The sequence below is a fragment of the Harpia harpyja genome, chromosome 8, assembly GCF_026419915.1.
Source record: "Harpia harpyja isolate bHarHar1 chromosome 8, bHarHar1 primary haplotype, whole genome shotgun sequence".
NCBI lineage: Eukaryota > Metazoa > Chordata > Aves > Accipitriformes > Accipitridae > Harpia > Harpia harpyja.
Genome location: NC_068947.1, coordinates 5,211,275 through 5,226,423, shown reverse-complemented (window position 1 = coordinate 5,226,423; position 15,149 = coordinate 5,211,275). Strand labels below are relative to the sequence as shown.

Sequence of the window (15,149 nt, the reverse complement as noted above, 5' to 3'; positions counted from 1 at the left end):
TTTTTATTCCCCTTTGGTTTGGAAGTCATCACTGTAAATATCAGCAGGACTCTCTGCACTTCAGTGCCTATTGCCTCACTTGTCTTACTCGCCTGACGATTGCAAAAGATCTTATTTGCAGGATTTTGAAAGGGGGAAAAGAAAAAGTTAAATGCTTAAAAATAAAATCCACAACCACATTAATATTTTTCCAGGAAGTGTTAAAAATAGGGTTTGCTTTTATATTTATAAAAGGGATACAATCAACTCATTCTTAAAATAATAATTAAAAAAAAAAAAAAAACCAAAAAAAAACCCCAAGAAAGCAAAAACCAAACCATCTCTAGTTTCTACACACTCTGTAGTGACTACTGTGAAGCAACCGATACAGATTGGGTATATTCTGTTGTTTGACAGGTATCTACCAAGTTACATGTTAGATGATCAGACTGTAGTGTTACCCCGAACGGGGATCATTGTAAGGGCGGGGAAGGAGCAGTGTACATTACGGGAGTAGAAACGAAACTGGAGCTCTCAGTGAGGGATGGGGTCCTTCTAAGAACAAATATTCTCCAAAAGAGGTGAACTGCAGCAGGCATGGCCTTCAGGAATCAGGCTAGGCAGGCCAACAAAATGGATGGTGCTTCTGATATCAACATAGCTTTGTCCAAGCATTCCCAAGAAAGGTTAAAACCAAACAAACCAAAAGTCTAAAACTATACTAATGAAGCAAAAAAGTTTCCTATCTATACAGCAGTCTCTTCATTTAAAAAAATGTAAATATACAAATTCCAATGACATATAAAACAAAGTCGAAAATGTGAATGGGAAGAGACATGGGTAAAACAGGAAGACTGATGCTACAAAGAAATTGCAAAAACCATATGTACAAGACCCTGTTTTTCCTCGTATGTTATCGATTGTAATGCATGTTTAACAGCAGCAGTCGAGGATGTAGTTCCAGGCACTGGACTGCAGACTCAGCTCCTACTCAAGGGGGTTGACGGCCCCTTGCATTTCGGTCACCAAATGACACTCGATATACTGGTCTCCCGTGGCAAGAGGGGCAGAATCGCACTGTTTGTGTGAGCCTCTTCGGGATTCTGCTCCCTGTTAGTTTTTGTCTGTGGCCGCTGACCGTTTATAAGTGTCATAGGGATGTTGCAGTAGGTATGCTGGTTACCTATTGAGGTAAGCGGCAGGGTGCCGGTAGGAGGTACATCGTATTCATAGCTTCGATAATAGTGTTTCTGGCGCATCTGTGAATGATATGTGTTATGAAAGGTGGAGCGCAGGTCCGGATGGGCAGTGGCAAGAGCAGTGGAGGTGGCAGCAGCCATGGAAATTGCGGAGACTGTCTGCAGTTCCCCAAAGGGCCCCTGCTCACTGACATCTAAAACCTGCTCGTGTGTGATGGGTTCAATCCTCTTAAAAGGCATTTCGTACTGTAAACGTTTCCAGAACTTGGAATTCAACTTGTTGCATTTTGGTCCGTGCCATTTAATGACAGTGAGGAGCTTGATGGTATGTTTCAGGGCCTCGACCTCCTGGTAGTTCATAACTCCTCGTAGTTCACTGCATTCAATCAGTATCACTTTGATTTCGCCCGTGACTAACATGTTTCGAAGCCGCGTTTCCAGTTCAAAGATGCTCCAGCCTCTTCTTACCACATAATTTGGAGTCATGACGATGATCAGTCGCTTGCTTTGGTCTACACATCTTGCCACGTCTTCAATGTAGGCTACAAAATAAGACAATTGCTCAAAAATCAATCTAAGAAAACACTCTGCTCCCATAGACTGGAGAGAAACAACAGAGGCAAATCCCCGCTCCCAGAAGAGCTCACTGATACATGTAAAAACATCACTTGCAAACGTGCCAGGTTTGCTTGCCAGGACATGGTCCTGGGCAACCAGCCCTAGGTGGCCCTGCCTGAACAGGGAGGTTGGACAAGACGACCTCCAGAGATCCCTTCCAACCTCAGCCATTCCGTGATCCTGCGAAACATCTCTTCCCTCGTGCGCTATGGATTGTGTTTGTTTATGAGCTGTGGTTTTGTATCAATATCTGTATCTTTATTGGAACATGTGTGTCCATCAACATTTTTTTCTTTAAATAGGCAAAGTCACCCAGGCAGGTAACAGAGCAGCAACTGTGTGCTTCAGGGGCTCAGTCTCAAACCCAAAGGATACTCTAAAGTCTACTGTAGGGTTAGATTCTACTTTTCCTCTCATGCCCCCACCACACACATTCACAAACCCAGTGTTGCCTCCTGCAAATTAATGTTTAATTTGCTGTAGATTCAAAAAACATCCATGTGATCATTCGATGTTGTGCTTTGCCTATACCAAGCATCCTTTCTTATCTTTAGTAAAAGATACTGATCTTAGTAGCGGTCTGTATGGTTACACTGAAGTTATGAAGAATGCTAGAGCAACTTGCAAAAAATCACTGTACGTGGGTTGTAATACGTGAAAGAAACATGAAAAAGATCTACTTGTACCAGCTGGAATCAATTCTAATTTTCAGTCTCTGAGAATGATCCAGTACCTCCACTACACATTTATCAGCAGTGGACACTAGCAGAATTCACTACTTTGCTCTACTGTAGATGGTATTACTAACCCTTGCCTTGGTCCAAACACAACTTTTTCTTTCCTGTCCGAATTTCTGTAATAAATACTCAGAAACATGGCTATCTTTCCAGGTAAATTCTAAGGAACAGAAAACAAAGACCTCTGTATTCATTCCTAGATAGGCAAGCTCTCAAAAAATCTGTGAAAAAATGTTAGTCTCATTCATTTCCTTTACTTATGCATGCCCTTTCTGCACTGTCTCACCTTCAATCGACATAATACAAAGACTAAAAAAATAATCCTCTTATCTGGCAAATACACATGAAGTATGTTTGGTGGCTTATCTTCACCATTCTCTAAGACAAGGGAGGAAAGGTGACATTCTGAAGGAGTAGGTGTAGAAACGATACTAAAACAATCGCTGCAACTGCTGCATTTGCTGTTTAGGAAACACACAAGCATGAAGACATGACTTACTTCCCGTGGGAATCAAATCTCTGTCTGGTATGAACAACTTGTATCCATAATGCTTTTCAAGCATATCTGGTAGGATCTCAAGAGCAAATCTTTCTTCTTCTCCAGTTTCTTGATTCCACTGGTCAGGATCCACTTTGGTATAAGATAGATATGCATCATAGTCTTTGTTGTCTAAGGAAAGAGAGGAAGAAAGTAAGTTAGCTTATCCATTATTCTTGCAGATGTCCTAGATGATAATTCTCCAGGAATTATTTCTGGGACAATTTCCCAGGAATAGGAAATTGTTTAGATAAAACAGCAAGCCTTCGCCCAATCTCCAGATACGAATCCATTCAGCTTTCCTGTTTTACCTGGTAGAGGCAATCTTTATTTACACAGATGCGAGGGAGAAGGGATCCATATCCATACACTGAAGTCGGTGTGTTCATAAGCATTTGTGTAAGGCTCCATATGAAGGAAATCCACTCAACTGTGGGGTGACAGCTTGGGAGCACAGAAGAAAAAAGTTGCTGAAAAGAATTTGAATTCTTCTCTAGCTTTCAAAGGGAAAAGAAAAGCATGGAAATATCTAAGCTAATGTGCAATTGTCTCTGTTGCATAGTAAAAACGTTTCAGTCTTGCCAGATTTTTACAATAAATTTAGGGCCTGGGGCTGGAATGTTCTAAGCATATGTGTAGCTTACTTGTAAAACTCATTAGCTTTCCAGGTCTGAAATTATTGCCAAGCTTAAATCTTTGCACCATCAGCTCCTGATAATGCAGTTTAAATCTCTTGAATTCTGTGTGCTTAAATTTGCAAATTTAATGTTGCATTAATGTACATTTCGTTACTTAACAGTGTGTTATTTCATTTCAATATGAGAAATAAATGTGCCTGTTTCTTAAATGTGCTTGGTGTGCATACTTGAAAGGCTAAATTAAAAGAGCCATCATTAATTTTCATTAGGAGGTCAATAATGCCAAGTGCTCTGGAACTAATTCAGTGGAATAAGAGGTCACGTTTTGACTTTTGTTGTGAAGAAAGCAGAAAAAAATCAATCGTGAGAGTAATGAAATGTTAACATCCTTCTAACTCTCTCAACAACACTAGGCACAGGCTATCGAGAATATCAATTGCTTGTAAAAGAGACTTGATTGAATACTCATCGGTGTGTCATAAGTAACGTCATATTCAGTCAATGCTGACTTCAGTTATTGACCGAGCCAATCCTTTCCTCATTTTACACCTTTTTGTACTCTGGTAGCATTTTTTGGAAAAGCCTGACAAATGCAGGATAGGTGCAAAGAGTATAAATGAAATTAATGAAATGTTGCTAATCTTGAATAGTCCACTTCCTCTTCCTGAGGAACCATGTATACTATGCTCATTGACATTTGCAGATGACGAAATTAAAATGGTAAAACTGTAACTCCTTTCAAACTTTCCAAACCCATGAAATGACCGTGTGCTCATTCCCTCCCCTACAAAATACACTATTTGTGTATTACCTATGGGATTGTTATATCGGCAGAAAACAAAACAAACAAACAAAAACAACAACAAAAGAAAGAAAAAAAAGAAAAAGAGGAGCACTGCCTTCTATGGTTCACTCTTCCCATTATTTTTCTTTGGAGTATTTGTGAAACCATGATCCTTAACAATAGCAAGCGCCTAATGCCTTTGACAATGCCTTGAAATAACACTGAATGGATCAAGTATGAGGTAAAGGGAGATTACATAGCAGGTTTTTGCTTCTACAGTAGGACAGTGTTAACCCAGCAAGCGAGTTAACACACAGAAAGGTCAAGAGATATATGGGGAAATTATGACAGCCGACAAAATGATGATAAGGTAATGCCATTTTCTGCTGTCACCTTAGTAATGGTCATAACCATAGCACATGCTCGAGAGCAGTGTTGCTCTGTTGGAAGTCTTTGAGTAAAGATGAGAATGTATCATTTCTCAAAGGGATAAATAATAAGAAATAATGCAGTGTTCGAACTGTTTTAAAGGCTCAGGGTATTGTCTGTTAAGATGGTTTGCACATTCTTATTTAGAGGGAAAATTATTCTTGCTATCCCACTGTTTTCTTGCATATGTAATTATCGCACTGATGCATTTATTTGAAATATACATTTTTCATACCATGGAGGCTCCAGCATTTCCACTGACTACAACTGCATTACCCGGTATTGCAGGGAATATATTTATTTCCACCCTAGTCCCCTAGTTTTAACAGCATTTGAGGGGCAAAGAATGGCCAGGATCAAGGGTACGTCTACACAGATGGGTCCAGGCAATCATTAATTTATTCAAACTCCAATCCGGCAAGATACGTAGTCTGGTTTGGGAAGCTGCTAGATGCATTAGCACAGTGGTTTCCCTGAGCTATTATACTCCCCATCTGTCAAGTTTTTTTAATTTTGTTTAATGAAAAGTAAAAAGTTCAGTTTACAGCAGAATTACCTTATGTGGTAATTTTGTTATCTGATGGGCTGACATACTGACATGAGCAGACAATCTGCAAAATGTGAAATGCCTGGGATACGCAGGGGATGATGACATATGCCTTTGTTTTACTTCCATGATATTTATGTATTAGCCTGCTTTTAGTTAACTAAAATTATTTGGGTTACATTGCCAACTCTGTGAAACATTTTAAGAACTACAGAAGGCAGATAGCTACGCAGCCATCCGAAGCTATCTTTTCTGTGATGTGATCAAAGAGCAATGGCATTATTTACTACTTTCTCTAATTGTTACGGAGAGTCAAAAAATGTAGAATTTCAGTTGTAATGAAAAAGGTGAGAACTCATAAAATTGTTGAAATCTCCCATCTCCAGGAAAGTATTTAAACACACAGTAGGTAACGTCTCTGCATGTTGTTCTTCTCCGTTAAACGGTCCCACCTACTCCTGCTTGTAATGGGTGGGACTCATGCCTACATTCTAAAGAACATCTCTGATCTTAATTCAGGTTTTTTAACGTGCTGTCCCAATGGACTGAGAGGAAAAGATGGGAGCCTGCAGACATCCAGATCTTACAGCTGAGTCAAACTCTGGGAGCTGGGGCTTGTATCTTGCCAGACTCTTGGCCACGTCACGTGGAAGCAGGAGGCTCTCGGCTTTGCTCTCAAGTCCTTTGCTCTCGGGCTGTTTTCCATGTAAGCCTTCCGTCGAGCAAAGCTTCCAGGAGTCCCCAGACTCCCAGCAAGCATGCAGGAAGTCCATCACTGCTTTTTGTTTTCTTCATCATTCACTGGAACAGGTATTTCACCCGCGAAAATATTTGGTGGCAGCACACCTGCCTTTTCCAAGAAAAAACAATTTCACCAGAAAACTCCCGATCTGTTCCTAATCACAAATCGAGTCATAAAGGACTTGATATTACTGCTTATATTATTACGTAGTATAATAATTACAGATTTGGCTATGCAATAAGTTCAGATACTGGCTGGATCTAATATGCAGTGTCAGAAAAAAAGGGCAAAAATCCAAATTCAGAACAAACAAAGCTGGTGGCAAACTAAGCTTTTCTTTAAAATGAGAATGTCCTCATTTCCCTTCATCAGCAAACAATTAAGTCTTCTATCCAAGCATCTTCAGAATGAAAATGTGATTGATTGTTGCTTGCACTTTGGCTTTAGATATAGATTATGCCATTTCGAAGATTTATTTTTTGCCAGGCTCCTGTGCATTAGCAATAAACTGGAATATAGTTACTCACTACCTGTTTCCTCCCACACTTAGGAAGAAAAATACGTGTTAATAACCAAAGGCAGGGATGTTGATCATTTAATCTGAAACTTTTTTTCTTTCCCATGGAGATTGAAAACAATTATCTACATATACTTTTGTACCTGAAAGCAGTCCTATCCTGTTAACCATTTCAGGATTCTTTTTTTAGAAACATATCAGAATAAGTTCATCCTGCATTGCCTCCAGGTATGTTGCAGAGCTGTATTACGTAGCGGCTGTCCTTTAATTTAGTGAACACAACTGGGTGTGACATGCACTATCATGCAACAGCAATATTTTGAAACATTTTGGTGTATTAAGTTTCCTCTTCTCATTCTTTGTGAATGGACAAGTAATCCTCTCCAGTTATGTGGTTTGTAGGTGCTTTCTGCTGCCTACAGGTAGTATACAACGAGGGTGGAGGTCTTCAACTCAACAGCCTCCATTGCAGTGAAGTTTGGTTGTATTCATTAATTGAAAATATTGAAAAAAAATCTAAAGCAGACCTTGCATGGCCAAATTCAGCCAGACTTGATATAAAAAAATTCTTTGTTATTGTACTGTAGACAACCGTGAGAGCATGTGGAAGCTCTGGATCAGTTAATCACAATGGGGCCAAATACAGCCCGTGCTCGAGGTATGATGCATTCATTCCACAAATATTTCAGTCAGCCCAAAACCACCAGTACCGCAAGACTCGGGTCAAAACAGACTGTGAGGTACAAACTTTGCTGTATCATTTCAACTGTTCTATAGAGTTGAAAGTGAGGACACTGGGTAATGGCCATGGAGCTGTGCTCAGCCACGGATCTGACGAAATTGTTTGGATCAATCTTACGGGTAAACATTGAGGGTGAAATCCCAGCTTCATTAATAACAGACAGAAACTTTACTTCATTTAGTGGCCCAAGATTTTAGCCAAAACACCTGTTGCACCATTGCTACTTGCATTCTTTAATGTTGTCCATTCCTTTCGGTACTCATCCAAACGTAGAATATGTTATCATATTCCCTGTAACTTTCTACAGTGTTAATCCAGCAGAAGTGATATAAACTTCTAGGGCATGAAGTTGTAAATGCTGCTTGTTATTCCAAGGATGTGCTCAGCAGCAGTCACTTAAAGGCTCAATATAAGCATAAAATGAAACCCAGGCTCTATATGCATCTACTTTGTCACATGCAAATGGGATCTTTGGGTAAGTAAATTGCTATCAGACATCTAAGGACTCATCTGTATGCATGCTCTTTTAACAGCTACACATGAAGAAATGGTAAGCTGGTGCCTACAGAAAGATAGATGAAACTTCCTCTTCTACACGGACCAGCAAACAGATTCAACTTTGAATTTGTATTACAGATGTACATGTTTTCTAATGACTTCCACGGACTCCAAGAAGCCAGAAGTTTGGGCCTTTTATTAAACCTTAAACATTGCAGATACTTCTCCTAGTGGGGGACAGAAGTATGTATATGGATGAAAAATCAAAAATAAAAAAAACCCTTCATAGAGTCAGTTTTTTCTTATCAGTCATGTTCAAGCAGATGCCAAACTCTGATTTTCAGCTGGCATGATATATTTTAGCACAAGACAGATTAACAGAACAAAATAAAGAGAAATCCCACAATGTCGTCTTTCACAGTGAACCTTATCTAAAGAAGCTGTAAGACCGAGACACCAGGCTCAACCTCCACCTCTGCCCATCCTGAAATCCTCCAGAGGAATTAGCAGTGCCTTCAGAAACACCCAGTGCACCGAAGGCAGCTGCCCACGCGAGGCTGCTCCACAGCGAGGTGTAGCCGCCAACACGGCTGGCTTCGACACATCTTCCATTTCTAGATCAATAAGGAACGGGATAGCTGATCGCCCTCCTTCGCCAGCGCACGTGCCAGCCTAGTAGAGACTCAGATACACGTTGCTGGAGTCTAGGAGGAATGCGCCGATTTAATTGAGTTTCAGGATTTCAAGCGGGGCTCTTGGAAAAGACAGACCAGATCCTCCCATTGCTGTAGGCAGTTGAGGTCAAGCAGGCGCAGGAGGCTTTCCTCTTTAAAAAACGTGCTGTGGTCAGGAAAGGTTGCAAAGTACTGGGCTTTCGAAATTTCCCAGAGACCCTAGTTGCTTCAAAATTATAATGACTATGCATTTCATAATCTGTATTTGTTTCATTACCTGTGGGGCCACGTTTAATGTACACACTGCAATAGTGTTCGTCACCCTTAACGTAATGAAAAATGTAATTTAAATGCTTAGTTGAGTAAAATGCCCAAATCCTAAGTCTTTCAAAATGCTTATACTTTTCCTCACGCTATTTACTGTTGCATATGAAGCTCACCATAACATTCTCTTTTATTTTTAAATGTCAAGCCCTTTTAATGTTAATACAAATTAAGAACTACCAACACTAGCTTTTTCTGTGGCAAAGTATTTGTTAAGTGTAGCATTCCTAATGATAGTTCATACCCTTGTGCAGAGTGGGTAATGGTGAATTGGAGGGAGGTTTTGTAAATGAAACACTGGGGAAGAGGTTAAAGAAACGTAATCAATTCTAAATAGATTCTGGAGTTTTCTCAGTATACTGCAGACCAGAAAAAAAAAGGTTCTTTGTCGCTAGTAGGCACATTTATAAAAATATTAATGCAATGGACATGCGTTTCTTTTTTGTTTTTTTTCCTCCTTTTTTTTCTACTTTTTTTTCCCCCCCATTAAGCCACATTGAACTTTGGAAGTCTAAAGAACATGAAAAAAATAAAAGAAATGCCAATTTTAAATTTGATTTTATAAGAACATTTATGAAAACCCCAAGATATCAATGCTGCATTTGACATTTCTTGAAAATTAGGAGTGATTCCCAGCAGATAAAAATTCAGTCAAAAAATAATACAATGACATGATTTCAAGTGTAAAATAAATTCTCTCTGTAAGCTATATTTTCCCTGGGTTTCTGTAATTACAGCTAAAGTTTGTCATTGATAGATACATAAAATAGAATATTACTTATTTAAACTGAATAACCTATTATTAAAGTTAATTTTTTCTCTTATATTTAGTCTGATTTTTTATTCCTAACTAAATGAAAAGCACATCTCAAATGTTTCTCATTCTCATTAACATGGAAGTTTAAATTTATTACTACTACTGAAGACATTCTACTTTCAATATAAAAAAACCTGATGAAGCATTAATCTTAGAAGTTGCTCTTGACAGATATGAAAACTCAGAGATCCTTATAAGAGCTTCATAATATTAAAAAATTATGAAAGTTAAAAGATGGTGATAGAAATTATTCTCTTGGTTGTTATGAATTATCTGCAGGTCAAACGTCAAACTAAGAAAAAATATACTATTAGTAGATACTGAAAGACCGAGTGGTAACTACCTAGCTGGAGACATAGCATAGAATGGTAGTTATCTATGAAAGACTGCAAGAAACTGGCTACTATTTAAAAAAGGAGAAAGCAGGAGGAGGCACTAATAAAGAGTGTCATGTAAGCTCTGAAAATGGAAGAAAATATTTTTTTTCTATACTAAAGAAATTCCTTAAATAAAAAGTGTCAAGAAGTGATGCTCTTATTATGGTCCTAATTCAACAAAGCAACTAGCTCTAGCTACCTGTATATAATACATGCTTAATTTTATGTATATTCCTTAGCTCTGTTGATCTCAGTGACAGTACTTGTATCTTATCATTGGCTTTAGTATTTTGAAAGCTGGAGCTAAGACAGCCTTGATCTAGGCAAAAGCAGTGAAAAGTTAAGTAAATCATTATAAATATAAAAAAAAACTCAAGGAAGAAATGGCTTGGAAACAGACTTTCAGTCTAAGATTCTTGAAATCAGATGCCAATATGCTGTGTTCATCTCACCTACCTCCAAAATCTGCAATGTTCTTTGGCCTTTGATAAAAAACCTTCAAAGCTTAGAACCATTTGACAGAGCTGCTGGTTGAGGAACAGGAGATATCTCAGCCTTCACTGATTTATATATGGTAGTCATCTTTTTTTTTTTTTTCCTACTTTATATCTGGACTTTCTAACCTATAACAATCTTCTAGTTAGGAGTCTAAAGATGTTCCTGGTGATATTGTTCTTTTATTTTGTAATATATATATATATTACACATGTACTTTAGATGCTATAAAATAGGAGGAGAGAAAAAAGCAGTTATTTTTCTTTCAATTAGTAAGTTTCAAGGAAAGAATCTAGAAAATCCTATATTCAGTGGAGACATAAATTGAGATCTTACTGTTTGAATTGCATTTCAGATGTAAATAAATAACATAAACAAGAAGTTAAGAGAAGCAGTTCTTTAACAATAAAATTGTAATTAAATAAGAGGAAAAACCCTTTTTGTAAGCAGTAATATTTAGAAAGATGAAAGCTGCATTTTTCTAAAGGTGATTTTAATAGAATTTGAAATTGATATTCATGGAGCAGGACTTCTTATTGCCACAATTTGCCAATAGCCAATAGGAATACATACGCAGTGGTGAGGCTGCTATTGCAAACTTATTCTATGGGTCCCCAGGGAAGATTCTGTAATTGCAAAGTCACTAACTTCAGCAGTAATTTCAGTCTAGCTATACCTGCATAGCATAATCATTAACACAAGTGCTTTGGCGGTGCCTAAACTGTTGGTAGAAGTTATATTTGAAAGTTAGCAACTAAGTCACACTGAAACATTAAGAATCTCAAAGCATTGCCTTTCCTTGCTGCGTAAGACGTTTACTGGAATGAAAACCAGGAAACCACTAAGAAGTGTATCTTACCTGCTCGTCTCGTATAGTTAACAAGATATTATCTGGGCAATCCCATAGGTCTCTCCATGAACCCTGTTAGTCTTTTGCAGCTAAATAATGGTAAGGACAAAAATCATGATTACCTAAGGACTCCCAGGTGCAACAGAGACTTCAAGGCAGAAACTGTTTCATCAACCTCCTAATTCGAGCATTGATTTGCTTCCCTTCCGCGAGCAGTAGAAACTCATCTCTTAAGAAAGTGCAACCAGCACAGCCAAGAAACAGCCACTATCGATGTCATGTACTGAATCCAAACAAGATTTCCTGAATTTAGAGAGCTCAGCAGTGACACATTTTAAGCACGTTAGGAGCGCTTTTTGCTTTTTTTCGGTAATGCGGGGAAAACAAACAAACCAACAAAAAGCAGCAACGTGCAGAACTGAAAGCGAACTTTCAGAGTTCAAGTGAAAGTTCAGAGGAACTCACCGGCCCTGGCTCCCAGGTGCTTTCCCTGCCTGCACCGAGGCTGTGTCTTCCCTCAATTCACCAAGGTTTCCTTGGCAAGGAAAGCTGAGAATATGATCGGGGACACCGCAGAGAGCTCCTGTCCAATGTTGTAGAAAGAGCTGATGGGACCTAAAGGCACCAAGGGTCATGGCGACGGTCATCATATTAGCTGCTAAGCAAAGCTCTCACTTTCTAGTTATCAGCTACCTAGGGGTTTTTTGTTCTTGAGCCTAAAGCTTGACTTCTTGGCAGCCTAGCTGTGAGAAATGATATTTATGTAAATTTCATTAGAAAACTATTTACAGCACATTTGTTCAGACTTTCTCTTTAATTGCGACTTTTTTATTCTTATCAATTTTAATGCCAGCCTCTTAATGTAGAATTTCTTCTTTTTTATGATAGTGTTCACCCCTTGGTTATTAATTCCTTCATACAAAAACTTCCACGAATTTAAATGGTCACTAATGTACCCAGGTAGTGGTAGGGGCTGGTGCCTGCAGACTGTTCCTGCTGCTAACTGTGCCATATGGTCTCTTCTGTGAAACTGGAATCTGTAATGCAAACTCAATAAATACGTTCATGTTTTTGAGTAATTTTGCCTATCTGACCGTGTCCAATGGTTTTCAGCCTGTCAGACATAGACTTCTAGATTTATCCTTACTATACCTTAAAGCTGGAAACTCTCAGGTCTTGAAATGGCAAGAAAAAGTTGAAAATAGCCGTTTTGATGACTTTGAGCCTCCTGTCCACTTTAAAGCAGCATCATAAATGGTGCTGCTTAGGCAGCGGTCGCACTCCCCTCTCCACCCTCGCTGTGTCTGCAGGGGCTCTCATGCCTGGGGACTGATCCTTGCACAATTTGATGAGCAGGAGCAGTCTCACAAAGGAGAAAGTTGTCCCAGGTAAAATCCTAGGAAAATTTCCATAGATTTTAGGGGGCCTGGAATTCAGCTCGTATGTAGGCAAAGAATGGATTTTGGGTTTTTTTTACAGTGGTATTATCTCTTCTGCTACAAGTAAACTTTCAAGGTCACAGAATGCAAGGTAGAAAGAAGTCAGGGCATGTATTGATCGCAGGTACTTGTAAATGTTTACTTGCATTTTTACTCTTTGTTAGTTAAAGTACGATAGTTTGTAGATCAAGTCATTTAAAAACTGGGAAAAGCAGCAAGGGAAGATCCTTGCGAAAAAAAAAAACCATAAACAGTAACTGCTAAAACACTCCGAGGATGATCACGGTATAAAATTTCTTGTGTTGGAGCTCAATTACAGCAAAATAGAAGAAATCATCACTTCTAAAAGTGATTTTCACTAATAATGTGTTAGTTCTTAAAGTGCACTTTATGGACAAGGCTTTTTAACATAAGCTTTTAAGTTTAGAGCTGCAAATCTAAAAAGATTGCCTGATGTTTAACAATGATCAGCCCTAAGAAGTTCCCAGTGAAGCATCTATTTCTGAAGATGTTGTTGTTTTCAGAATGATACTGGACATTTCTTTGCATGAAAACCATGAAAACAAAAAAGGGGGCTTCGATGCCCGTTCCCAGGAGACAATAAAGGCAAGACTGAGCTAAAGTGTTTGCAGGAGAGAGAAAAGACCAGAAGGAGAGTCTAGTCCCTAGGAAGAGAGAGAAGATGGGAAATTCAAAGCTGCAAGTTAGAGAAATGAGGAATCAGCAGCTGCAATCCCTCACTAAATCTGCAGTACCCCTACAGAAAGTAATAAATTAAGTTGCATTAGCTGTAAGGGTTAAATATTTTGTTTTCAACTATTTTTCACAATTTACCCATACCTCCCACAGAAATGCATAAGCTGGCCTGAGAAAAACTGATGTGTCTAACGCTTGGGAAAGGAAAGAGGAATTGTGATGAGATTTGACATCCTGAAGGGCTTGTTCTCTGCTCAGGGAAGAAATGAAGCCGTGCATTTTAAAAGAGATTTTCAACTGTAAATTTTAATTGGACCTCACTTTTAAAGTGTTTCGAATCCTCCCTGGGTACAATATAGTGCACACAAAAAAAAGCCTGTGATATTTTGATGTTTGCTTATCTACATGCTGTCCCGAAGTATGACAGAACATGGTGTAAATTATGAATAGCACGTGGGCGCTCTGCTGTTGCACTGCAGGAGATGCGGTTAGAAGAAGATTTTTAGAGTTCAGCATTTCGTGTCTGTCAGTAACAAACTAAGCCAAAGGAAAGGATCTGAATGTACGTCTGCAATTTATTTCTGCACAAGCCGTGGCTTGGTCTTCTGTGGGGCATTTTCTCTCTGTCTTCTTGCTCTTGCAATAGTGTAAGTGAAAGAGAGTAAAAAGCCCAACTGCAATAACTTCTTTGGCATAATGGGGTTTATCCATGTTGCTAGTACATTGAACACAGTAGGAGCTACAGGTTGCCGTTAGGAATCTCCAGGTAGTATTTTTCTTCTTATATTGCTGCTGTTAAGCACCCAATCTATCAGTACTTGCATTGATCATCTAAGGGGAAACCCTGCTTTATCTTCTTTAACAATGATCTTTGCTCAGAAGGATAAACTGAATGGATATTGATTTTCCTCCTTTCGAATCCCAGAACAGTATCCTTTAGAGGTCACTTTTGTGTTGTTTAAAACATGTGATTAAAGTGGTGTTGTTCCCAGGTGACCAGTGTTGGGATGGGAGGACAGAGAGGTAAGCACGTAACACCTGGTAAAGCAAGTTTGCAAATGAATTGGAATCTTTTGAGATAACAATAAATGACAGCTGTAAAAGTAAGAATTACTGATACTGAGAGAGAAAACATTAAATTGCATCTATTTAAACAATTATTAATTAAACTATTTCTGCGTAACATGATATGACTATTAAGAAATTCACACAATTCATACAAGTAAGCATGCCCCTTTAAACTGGGGACTGCTTTGTGGAGAAGAGACGATCTCAGCTCCTGAAAAAAAAAGGGTGTCTGCCAAAATCCGCCATGAGTCACAGTCCATCTGGGCCTCAGTTTCCTCCTCTGTAAAATAAGTAGAATAACCTAATTTTTCCCCCCACTGAGCTGCTATATTAATGCATCCTTCTTGTAAATCCAGTAGAAGGATACAAAATGTTCTAAAGTTCTTGGGCTTGTTGTTCTGAGCATCTTCTATTTTGAATCCTTGTGCATTTTTAGATGGG

The 15,149-nt window shown here is 38.7% G+C and overlaps 1 protein-coding gene across 1 annotated transcript in view; it reads right to left on the bottom strand.

Annotated features, from left to right (window-relative positions):
• Nucleotides 1-323: 323 nt before the first annotated feature.
• IL1RAPL1 (interleukin 1 receptor accessory protein like 1) overlaps nucleotides 324-15,149 on the bottom strand; it is a 750,372-nt gene continuing 735,546 nt past the window's right edge. Inside the window, exons 10-11 of the mRNA XM_052794856.1 lie at nucleotides 3,033-3,203; nucleotides 324-1,720 (exon numbers count right to left, since the gene is read on the bottom strand). Of these exons, the coding sequence (XP_052650816.1) occupies nucleotides 1,002-1,720; nucleotides 3,033-3,203 (890 nt within the window). The 3' untranslated portion in view covers nucleotides 324-1,001. The remainder of the gene's footprint in view (nucleotides 1,721-3,032; nucleotides 3,204-15,149) is intronic.